This window comes from Daphnia magna, linkage group LG7 (assembly GCF_020631705.1).
Source record: "Daphnia magna isolate NIES linkage group LG7, ASM2063170v1.1, whole genome shotgun sequence".
Taxonomy (NCBI): domain Eukaryota; kingdom Metazoa; phylum Arthropoda; class Branchiopoda; order Diplostraca; family Daphniidae; genus Daphnia; species Daphnia magna.
In genome coordinates, this window is record NC_059188.1 from 12146906 (window position 1) to 12158234 (window position 11329).

An 11329-nucleotide genomic window follows, 5' to 3' on the forward strand; every position below is an offset into this window, starting at 1 on the left:
GAGCCTTTCCAACAGTGGCAGCACAAGGCATCCCTGTAGCCCACGATTATCAGCTGGTCTGGACTCGCCAAACTCGCATCTCATTCCACTGTGGACTCCGACAGCGTCAGAATATGATGTTGATTGAAGGTCAGGTTTTAGAGCTCGTGTTTTGGCATGAATCGAACACTCAGCAATCTAGGCGCCATTGGACGTCCCTCCACATGTCTGCATCAACAAGAGGGGCAGAAAACACAAAACAAAAAATCACTTGAATGAATTATGAGAATCGGGTTCAGACGAAAATGTCCTTACGCACTTTACAACGCACTGATTGATTTGTCAAACGTGTTGGGGTATTTCGTTCGATAATCACAACACGAGAGAAGAAGATTCCAAGTGCGGCCGTTTTGCTCACGACCCGATCACCGACTAACATTGCACCACCAAAAACTGGCAAATTTGTTGATTTTTGTTTGTTTTGTTTTAATTTGCTACGAGACGAACTTCTTTTTTCCTCTTGTCTTGGCCGTTATTTTCTTATTTGTCTTTCTTTTTTTTTCGCAGTAGCTTCTAAATATTTCCAACTTGGCTCAAGGTGGATGCAGTGCTACTATTTTGGGCGCCACACTCGCATACACACACGGCTGATGTGTATTATTGGCACTCGCAGCCGCCCACTCAAGCTATTATGTTATCCAAACGGTTGGGAACGGAAATAGGAAGAAGGAAAACGAAAAGAAAAAATTGATTTCAAATGTCTTATGGTCGTTGGTTATCGTCTCGAGACATTGTCATATTGAAAAGAGAGAAATACATGTATGTAGATAGAGAAGAAGAAAAAGTCGGTCGTATTTGTCGTATCCTCCCTTGCGAAATATCACTTGATTGGGTCCAGGCCAAGAACGCATATTGAAAAGAAAAGGAAGAAGCTGTCTATTTTTTTCAAACTTGATGTGATCTTTTTGTGTGTGTTCAGGCTGGTGTTATTGCTGCTAGAGTTTCCCCCGCGAATTAATGGCGGGGCTTAATATGCCCACACATCATACTAACATTAAATTATGTGAAACCGAGTGAGAATGACAAAAAAAAATGTCCCAATTTTTAAGGAAAAACGCGCTTTAGAATCATAATCAAGACTTTTCGAATTCTTTTCACACAACTAATAATAACGATATTACTAAATTTGGAACTCAGACGCCATCTATGCCATTCGCCATCTACCGTTCTTATGGAAAGTTTGGAACTAAAACACCATCTATCATCGATAAGAACAACACTCGACCCTAGCGGCCTACCAACGAACTACGTATGCCGGCACGCACCGAAACAACTGGCAGCATAGGAGGAAGATTAAGATTCAACCGATTTTGAAATTAAGCAAAATTATTATAATGGAACTTCCTCGTCCCCCAGAAGGTAATTATAATACAGCAATCAACCTTAGATCACCGCGTAAACAAAAGTACTCTTTAAAGACATAGAACTTCGTAACATAATCGACAAGTTGGCTCAGTTCGTGGCAAGAAATGGCCCAGAATTTGAGCAAATGACAAAGAACAAACAGCGAGATAACCCAAAATTTGGATTCCTATTTGGAGGAGAGCTTTTCAACTACTATCAGTACCGTGTCACAACAGAGCAAGGCATTCTCAAGCAAAAATATGTTCGGGAACAAAGTCAACCAATGAGCTACCCTCTCAATTATGGTCCACCTCCCAATGCAGAACACCCTGGCCCTGGCTTCAACCGAAATTACAACTACGGCCCATCATGGCCAAGGCCTCACCAACAACCACCAGTACCCAGCCCAATGTCCTATCCCGGGCAAAATCCTATCCCTCCCCAAACAGATCTGGTTGCCTTAAAAGGAGCAAAGGATGTACTGGTTGCCCAGCAGACTCAACTTCAAGAACAGGTAAATTAAGCAAATTAATGTTATTAGCAAGAAATTCTAATCTCTTTTTCCATAGATCAAGCAAAGTGAGAGCAATTTGGCAGCTCAACATCAGGTGACAGTTCAACAGCAGAAAAAGCAAACAGAAGAAACTGTCAAACTGCAGCATGAGAAAGAAGTTATGGAGAAAGCACTTGCATGTGGCATGAACTTGGCAGAGTTTGAATTGCTTTTGCTGCCCATTATGGAGTCTTGCACAAAAGAATCAATCTCACAGGGAAAAGCATGGATCCTCCACCATGTGCTGCAAGCACATTCCTCTTCTGATGCCATTGCACAATACCTCCTCTTCAAAACAATTCAGAGCAGTAGGAATTTCATATAACATATCCCCAAAGACTATTTCTAATCGTTTACTCTTTATCCCCCAGGCCAATTTACCCACAAACTTCATTTGATTTATTTGGTCAACGACGTACTACATCACTGCCTCCGAAAAGGACCTGATACACTTTTAAAAACTCTCGAGCAAGTTGTCGTTCACATGTTTTCTAATACTAGTCTGGTGGCATCCGACGAAGAACAAAACGCAAAGTTACAAAAGTTGGTCGTTTTGTGGCAATCGAAAGGCAACTTGTTTGAGCGTGGTGTACTAGACAGGTTACACGCGCCTTTGCAATTGTGGAACGAGTACCATAATAGTTTGGCGGCCAAATACTCCGCAGCCGTAATAAATGCCACTACCCACATACAGCATACTTACGAAAACTATCGGAGCCAGCATCAAGCATTCGTCAATCATGCAAACCACCAGATCCAGCAGTTGGAACAACAAAAACTTCAAATTGAAGAACAGATTGCCGCCGCTGCCAGTTTACAGCCATACAGTGCTCCCCATCACGCTATGCCTCCCGATTTTCTTTCTCGTCCGCCGCCTATTGCTGCCCTCAACACCCCGCAAAAGTATCCGTCGGAAGGAATCGAACCAAAGGCACCCTATTTCGACTTGCCGGCGGGATTATTAGTTCCACTCGTGAAAATGGAAGATAGCGAGTACAAGAGCATCGATCCGAAAGATATCCGTCTTCCTGCGCCCCTCCCCCCTTCAGAGCGATTGATTGCCGCCATCGATTTCTTTTACTCTCCTCTCTCACATGATCGACCACGCAACGCTGATGGGTTTGTGAAAGATTTCTCTAATGTATATATCATCAAGGTATTTTACAGTAGACCTGTTTCGTTTCTTTAGATGGGAACAAATGGCATTGTTTGAATTTTACAAAAATAAAGCAGCTGGCAAGAAGAAGAAAGAAGATGACATTGCTGCAGGATTACGAGAATTGTCGCCGCCTCCTACTCCTATCGAGGCTGTAGAAGAATCTTCTCAAGAAATGGGTGGTAAAAATGGACTTAAAAGTCCAGTTCGTCGACGCTTCCGCAGCGAGTCACCAGAGGAAGAGCTTAAAGAAGAAACGAGACGGGCTAGATCAAGATCGGGATCACCAAGGGGCTCACAAAAACGCCGCAGAAGTCGATCTAATTCAGAATCACCTCGTCGGACTGTACGTTCTACATCTCCTACACCTACTCGTTCGGAATCGAGATCAAATTCGCCTGTTGCTATGACAAGATTTCAGCCAAAAAGGAGTCCTACACCACCTTCAGAAATGTAATGTGAAGTTTTCTGAAGTTCATTCAAAATATCTCAAATTCAAATTACGACATTTTGCAGGGCATCTCTTTCCTTCGCTAAAGGATTCACGAACAAGTTGGACGAAAATAATCGAGGACATCAACTGCTTTGTAAAATGGGTTGGGGAGGAGCTGGTCTCGGTGCAAACGAACAGGGAATTGCAGAACCCATTAAAGGGGGAGAGGTAAAGTAACAACTAACTTAAGTTCCTACGATCAAATTAAATGACATTATACTCTAGGCGCGCGATCGCGTAGATCAATTCAAAGGTGTCGGTATCAATATTCGTGATCCATTTGAAAACTTCCGCAAAAGCAAAGGCCAAGCGTTCATTACCAGAATGCGTTCACGCGCTGAAGAAAGAGAGAAAGAAAAAGGCGATCCTGATGAACCTCCTACACCCTAACCCACTCACTGGCAATTTTGTTGCAATTACGAAAATAAAAGTTGAATTTTCTAATTACTTACTTCTCGTGTAATGTTGCTATGACCAAATTAGGGGATAAAGTTGTTTAGTAAGTTCCTCGGCGTTGGATTTGAATTCGCTGTTCTCGTCTGTAGTACCGACCTAAGAATGTTCGATGTTGATCAAAATGTAAACATATTCGAAAAAGGAATCTTTACCTCAATGGGAGGAAAACCTGGTCGAGTAAAGGTCCGTCTAGCTATCATGCTATGTAGCGTTAACCAGACGGATCCTGAATGATACTTCGCAATGGCAATCAAATTCTCTTTGGCTAAATTCTAAACGAATGCAAACGTTCTAATGATCAGAAATTCAAAAACGTTGTAATTTTATGCATACCTGTAATTCCGAGACTTGCTTGTTGCTAAGGTAAAGAGAAATCGCCTGGATGATTCCAACAACTTCCAACACGGGAGGATCGAGAAATTCAACCACGGTAGCCATGGCAGATAGTGCCAATTTTTGCAGCTTGTAAGCTTGACTTGCAATGTGCGCTCTGCTAGACCGTCCACGACTTGCATTTGCCTGATTTTGAAGGAATGCAACCAATTTCGGAATTACTTCTCTCACAGCTCGATGACGAATAAAATCCGGGCAGCACCGAACTAAGGAAAGGAAAACCTCGAGGGCTTGCTTTTGTTTGAGATGTGATGTTCCCAGAAGCTGATTCTTTAAGGGCTCCCAAAGTTTATGCACTTTAGGCAGGAACACATCCTCGTGTGAAGATAGCACTTCCACCGACAAGCAAATCGTTTTCATCAAGGCAGCGTAGAGTTGCTCCTCTATGCACTGTGGCAATATTTTAGTGCAGCGATCCAGTATGTCCGCCACAATATTCACTTGAGGTGGTGGCGAAATGACTTCTTTTAGCTGTTCCACTTCAAATTCCCTGATTTCTTCTGCTTCTTCTGCATCCACTTCGTTTTCCGTTTCAAAACATGTCTCGGTAAGTTTAATATTGGCTTTATACTCAGCTATACGCTGGGCGACCTCTTCCACGGATACCGCTTCGCCTTTCGACAAAGGTTTCGCACAAGCTGGACCGGCTGGCTTTGCTTTAAGCGCGGCTTTTGAATACAGCTCGAACACCTGAACGTAGGGAAGGGCTCGAAGAGAATGGTTCTTGTCCAGACCTTTCAATGCATGTTGGACCATTCGTTCTAGCCAGTAATCCATGCGGATGTCAGACAGCATGAGCAACGCTCGAAGCAGATCAATGGCGCGCGGGTATCGGACTATGTTTTGTAGCTGGTAGCTCAATTGTGGTGCGTAATAATCGGCATTCTCTTCAAGTAGTTGAGAGACCGTGCTCAATTGTAAAGCTTTAGCCATACGTTGAAGAGATCGTATTCCAGCTTCACAGAATTCCGGATTGCCAGCTTTTTCCAGAACAGGCTTCAAGGCAGTAATTAACAACGGCGAAAAGTCATTTCCCATTCGAACCGCAAGCTCGCCGATCACTAACAACATTAAGTGACCCACAATAATGTCAGTTTTACTTCCAGCTGACAAATGCGTAAGACAAGTTGAATACTCTTTTATGACGGTCGTTAAAACAGGTGGATCCACATTAGCTCCTACAAGATGATGGGGATTTAATATGAAGGAAATTGATACGTGCTTTTACTATGGATTACCTTTGAGAACTAAGTTCATGACGTAAACTGATTCTTTATCGAACGAGTCTTTTTGCCTCACAACGTCCAACAGATAATCAGATGTATCGGACAGATTTCCATGACGGCCAATTGTGAAGCAGCATGCTGCGAATAAAGAAACAACTCTGTTCTCACGCAAGTATTGAAAACTAAAGGGTTCGTCACTCTCGGTGACTTTGGTTGGTTCAAGGGTGGCCGAGATGAGTAAGCCTTTAAATAGACGCTGACGCAGGCCACTAAAAATCAGACTTTGTTCTAAGCGAGGCCCCAGCAAAGTGAGATGACCCTGAAGTTCTTGTAAAACTACCAACTGGTCATGAGTTACTGAAAATAACGAGAAAATCTTAGAATATTCAGTTGTAAAACAGATTATACTTGAGTCATACTTCCTTGAGTCACTATTCTGGGTAAACACGTTACGATGTCATATAGATTTTGCCGTACTGCCGAATTAAAGTTAGTTTGGGAATGGCTCAGAATTGTGATTCGTTTTTTGGCTTCTTCCTGAACTTCTAGACACTCATCGGCAGTAAACTGAACAAGTTTCTTGATAAGTAAAGGCAATGAAGGTTCCAAAGTAACGGAGCAGTCTTCTAACACTTCAGCGACCAAGGATGTTATTCCTAGTTTCACTTTCCAGTGCATGTCGGAATTCTTCATCATCTTTTCAAAAACTAGGTGCAGATTAGTGCGTGTTCGTTGTAACCATTCCGTGTCGGATTTCCCGGCATTTTGAAAACGACTGTTGTTTAAGATTATCCGAATCCAACTAGAGAAAACTTCAACTGCCCTCTTAAAAATAAAATATATTAATGAACAAACGTCGCAAAATACCGAATATCATCTCTGATACCTTCGTCAAAAAATGCGACTGCTTTATTGATCCGTTTATGGTTTTTAACATGTGGGTGCATATTCCGGGAAAAAAACCAGCCAAAGACGAGCCTAGATCGGTGGTTGGAATGCAAGACAACTCCATAAGAGTGTCTAATGCAGAAACCCTGTACAACCAACAGTTTTTTTTGTTTTTGTTCAACATATATTATGAAAAATCATAAAATTTACCTCAGTTCCTTCATTTCTTCATTTGCAGCAACTTTGAGTAAAGTGAAAACTAAATGTCCCAGTTGAAGCCTGCTTGTCTCAGAAAGCAACTCAAGGATGACTTCACTTGATGCAGATCTCAGTAATGCAAGCAATGATTCTATTGACACTAGTTTCACTTCTTCAGACTGCAATATTTTACCTAAATATGGCACAAAATGATGTGTTTAAACTGTAACCCAACAATTAGCCTGATGATAAGTATGCTTACTTTCAGTTGGGTTAACACTATGGACAACTAGTAGAAATTGTAACAAGAAGTCAGAAAATATTTTGTACACCTTCAACGTGGAATTCCGACACACTTCTTGTACGCAGTTGCAAGCAGCACATAATGTTTTCTCATTCCTGTAAAGTTTTCAAGGTATTTTAAGCAAAAGAAAGATGCACATCACTAAGTGTGTTACCTGAATTCTTCATTGGAAATGATGATAAATAATGGAAACAAAATGTATTCCTGCAATTGCTTAATTGATTCATTTTCTGTTTCAATGATTAGGAGTTTCAGTTTTACCAACTTTTCTAAAGAAGGGGTTTTTAGTAGTTCAACGCAAATAGGCTTGAATTTCGAAAAGTCCCCCATACCCGAAGATAGGAAATCACCTACGAAAAGGTGACGAAAAGATTTCGTGAGAATTTTGTGCAATGCTCTCACTCTCAACGAAAATGCGCGCGTGTCGTCTGTGACATTTGCATACAACTACATTGCCGGATGTCAGTAAAAGTACGGTTACTTAAATGTCAAAATTTTTAAATTGTGGATTTGTAGAATAATTGTACGATTTAAGGCGAGAATTATCGAATGTGACTCACATATGCTCAACCATTACTGTAAGAATTTACGTAAAAGCTGAAGATAAAGACAAGATGGCAACGGCCTGATTATATTTAACAGCTTGTACAAAAACGCTTCATGAGAATCTTCCATAGTTTGTTAGAAAAACTAGAGAAGGGAAACGTGTGATGAAAATGTCACAAAATAGGTACACATGAATTTTTCTATGAAGCAGATTCTTTAACTTCCTAGTTCCTTTGATTCTGAGAACGCACTTCGAAAATGAGGAGCAGTTTTGAACTCTTCCTTCAAAACTCGGATCACTTGTCACTAGGAATCACGACTTAGTCGCTCGTCGTCATCTGGTAAGTCGTTGTCTTCTGCATTTTGCTCCGCACGATAGAATATCTCTCTATCATTCAGTTCCTGAACTTCCCGTACATTTTCTTTTATCCGGTTTCCTTGCTTATCCAGAAGTAATCTAAATTTTGCCAACTAAATTAACATGCAATAAAAAGTAAAGGGATCACATCGTTAATAGTATCCAGCAGACACGTACAATTGATCGATTAGGAGTATACCTGGCCTTTCGAAATGGCAATTGGAGTATCAAAAACTGTCCAGATGACGCCTTCAGTAAACACTGGTGTGGTCAACGATCCATTGTAACGGAAGAAGCTTTCAGTACTATCGGGAAGAAGATCATCCAGTGGGAAAGGAACATCTAATTTATCGCTATCGTTCTCAGTAGGATCAATTATTGCTTCAAATTGTTGAAGATGACGAAAAACTTTGTTGTCTCTCGCTTGCAACTAAAACACGAAACATAAAAAGCTCGTTAAATAATGAAAGCTATTCTCCAGTTATTTCAAACCTCAATTAAGATGGCTAGAGCAGCTACTCCACCCTTTTCGCCAGAAGCTTCTATAAAATTTTCGTATTTAGAATTGTAGTGAACGATGTGCAATTCGGCAGCATATCTAAACAGAAACCAGATGATGTTGAATTAATTTTTTTTAAACGGATAACAGTAAATCGTTAATATACTGTTTGCCATCAATTCTGTGCTCACTACCCCGCGAGCCTTCACCCCAATGGAAATGAAGTTGTTCGAATTTGTAACGGCCGGACAGGCCTCCACCAGAAATGAAAGGGAGATTATCTTTATCCAAATCTTCCGTCTCAATTTTCAACTTGACTAGTAAAAATTCAAAAAATCCAATGTAAATTACTGCATAAAAAAAAAAAAAAAAGAAACTACCGGTCTCTCCATTGTTCTTTAAGCTCTCAGGAAAAATCTTTTCGTAATTTCCGAAATGAAAAGAAGCATAATCTGCGTCGATGGCTTTGTCAGTAATGATATCGATGGGTGATTGGCTTAGTAGTTTGGTGATCCGAGCGTCTCCTTTGAAAAGGGAGTTATCCGGAACACCACTTTCGTTTTGTTGAAAACCGGCCATAGAACGGGAACTTTGGTTGTCTCGGATCCTAGTGATATTGGTAGACGATTGACGTTGGCCTCCGTCATTTAATACGATTGATCCTTGTAGCTCTTTACATAATAAGGATAATGATCTCTTTTCATTATTTGGATAGAATTTGAATTCTAAATGTGGCGATCTGATAGCTTTTACCTCTATCATTAGAACGGATGGTCTCCGCTGCCTTCGGCATGGCACTTACAGCCGAAAAGCCCATCACCAACAAGAGCTGTGAAAGAAAAAAAATTTAACTTATAAGCTAGATTTTGTATTTGGAGTTACATTCACAGTGATCTGTCTAAAAGCTCACCTTACAAAGGAAAATCATTCACTTATATTGGAATTGTTGGTTGCAACAATCGTCGGCGTGGTCGTTGATGGAACTGTTCTAGTAATTCGGTCGGTTCGTTTGTTTTTATACTGCAACAGAGATCAACTATGGTCTATTCCACATCCAAGTAACTTGTGAGTAAAACATGAACGCCTTCCCTCCATAAACATTATTGTTTCCAGTGAAAGGAGGAAACCCCGAGATCCTATAGCGTTTCCTGGTGGGATGCTGACCATGGAGAAAGATCAATGCCTATACCTACTCTTTAAAAGGGGAAAAAAAAAAAAAAAAATTCATGCCATAGACCTTAGCCAATTGAAAGCTTAAAAAAAAAACGATAAACGGAAATACAGTTCGAGGTCAGTGTCGTCAATAAAAATTGCTAGACCCAACACGAATTATAACCTATCACATTTTCCTAAAATTTGTATATAGCCGCCATGCGTCATTTTGCCAACGCAAAAAATAAATTCTGTTTGTTGACCAACCATAGTATTTTAGCTCTGCTTATTTCACGTAGGAATATAGTATAACTACTGTAACCATTTGTTTACCGTCATCATGTTTTTTTTTGTACACACTGGCCCTTGTACAGAGGACACATAAACTATTGTTTTGGTTGGTTTTCATGTTTAACCTTGGACACACCTACTATTCTTAGGTCTTTATGATTGAAATGGACGCACGAGAAAATCGTGAGTCATTTCAATTCATTTGTTTCGAGTCAAATCGTGACCGCAGCATGACACCATCCAAGTCTGAGTTCTAGGTCAAGGTTGTAGAGCTATCCAGGAAACCAAAACAAGAACTTTGGTGATCTAAATCTGTTTTTCCTCGGATTGCAAGTACAGGCCAAAAAATCCCCAACCAATGCGTAGACGTTAAAGAATATACCGAAATACAAGATATCAGTATGTTTTTACTAGCTGGAGATGATTCGCGCGTTTCGAGTAGTCTGTCAAATGCGAAAAACCTCTGATACACTCTCACATCACTACAGAGCTCAATTCGAACGTATGTCAAAGCAAGAATAAGAAAAAGAAATCGGATTGACGTCAACAACAACAAAAAATCCCTTTACTTTTCGCACCTTGGACAGGGGATAACGCGTTTTGCCAAGAACAATGGAATTATTGAGCGTCATTCTCATGAAGTAGTTGGTATTATTAATATGGAATGAGCTTGCTTGCTTTTTTGACATGGAACAGTCGTCAGTGAATCTACAAATTAGCGGTAGTAATTTTACCTTGTTGTGGTAGAGACATTCAAGAAAGACTTCGCCGTATTTCTTTAACCTAACTACGGTACCTCATCAGATATTTTCCAAAATAAAAGGATAAAGTCACATTTCTAATCGGCATGTGACTAATACCAATAAAATTTCCTAAATTTTAATTCAAGATGACTACCTTTGTGTCGAGAATTCAAATTCGTAATCTCCAATGAAGTTAACCTTGGGGGAAACCACAATTTCTGTACCATTAGTAATCAGTAACTGGGGCTTGCTTGCAGTTCCATCTCTTGAAGGTCATCCAGGCTTCTAGCAGCTGTATGAAATATAAAATATTTGAATGCCTAGAGTTATACCAACGGTTTTTAGAAAGACAATTTCATTCATACTCAACTTACTTGCCCATAAACTCTAGTAAGCTTTCTTGGCCAGCCAAGCTCCCACTCATTTATGATCCTCCTTGTATGAGCAGCATTATGCTATGTACGCCACAAACCTACCTGTAGTACAACCAGAATGGAATGGTCTTGGAGGATGTTACACACCTAAATTTTGAAGTATAAAGTAAAAATTCATCCTTTTTGCCGATCAGTCAGCAATGATGTTAAAAAAAGTCAAATTATCTCAATGTTCTAAAATTAATTTTAGAATTTTTTACCTCAGCTCTCCGCTTGAATCGATAATAAAAACGGAGATGTTCTACTTTCATTGCTT

The 11329-nt window shown here is 40.3% G+C and overlaps 3 protein-coding genes across 5 annotated transcripts; 1 reads left to right on the forward strand and 2 right to left on the reverse strand.

Moving 5' to 3' along the window:
* Window positions 1–72: 72 nt before the first annotated feature.
* Window positions 73–7528, reverse strand: LOC116926492 (TELO2-interacting protein 1 homolog). 2 transcript variants are annotated; one of them, XM_032933408.2, is made up of 10 exons: window positions 7205–7528; window positions 7009–7145; window positions 6759–6939; window positions 6547–6694; window positions 6080–6485; window positions 5673–6017; window positions 4375–5612; window positions 4194–4313; window positions 4038–4137; window positions 73–207 (listed from the first exon to the last, which is right to left on the reverse strand). In XM_032933408.2, the coding sequence occupies exons 1-9, from the start codon at window positions 7378–7380 to the stop codon at window positions 4054–4056; spliced, it is 2835 nt and encodes a 944-aa protein (XP_032789299.2). In that variant the 5' UTR covers window positions 7381–7528; the 3' UTR covers window positions 73–207; window positions 4038–4053. The 2 variants fall into 2 exon arrangements, with proteins under 2 accessions (XP_032789299.2, XP_045031844.1); XM_045175909.1 differs by lacking the exon at window positions 73–207 and having other exon boundaries at window positions 4027–4137.
* LOC116926499 (calcium homeostasis endoplasmic reticulum protein) lies at window positions 1240–4032 on the forward strand. The gene is made up of 7 exons (XM_032933422.2): window positions 1240–1398; window positions 1458–1897; window positions 1953–2244; window positions 2308–3055; window positions 3126–3545; window positions 3609–3753; window positions 3811–4032. The coding sequence occupies exons 1-7, from the start codon at window positions 1374–1376 to the stop codon at window positions 3973–3975; spliced, it is 2235 nt and encodes a 744-aa protein (XP_032789313.2). The 5' UTR covers window positions 1240–1373; the 3' UTR covers window positions 3976–4032.
* A 126-nt stretch (window positions 7529–7654) lies between the features above and the next one.
* LOC123466315 (carbonic anhydrase-like) lies at window positions 7655–11160 on the reverse strand. 2 transcript variants are annotated; one of them, XM_045175917.1, is made up of 9 exons: window positions 11014–11160; window positions 10794–10931; window positions 9364–9647; window positions 9207–9282; window positions 8834–9124; window positions 8620–8770; window positions 8447–8552; window positions 8154–8384; window positions 7655–8067 (listed from the first exon to the last, which is right to left on the reverse strand). In XM_045175917.1, the coding sequence occupies exons 3-9, from the start codon at window positions 9379–9381 to the stop codon at window positions 7903–7905; spliced, it is 1038 nt and encodes a 345-aa protein (XP_045031852.1). In that variant the 5' UTR covers window positions 9382–9647; window positions 10794–10931; window positions 11014–11160; the 3' UTR covers window positions 7655–7902. The 2 variants fall into 2 exon arrangements, with proteins under 2 accessions (XP_045031852.1, XP_045031853.1); XM_045175918.1 differs by having other exon boundaries at window positions 8834–9149.
* Between the last annotated feature and the right edge of the window lie 169 nt (window positions 11161–11329).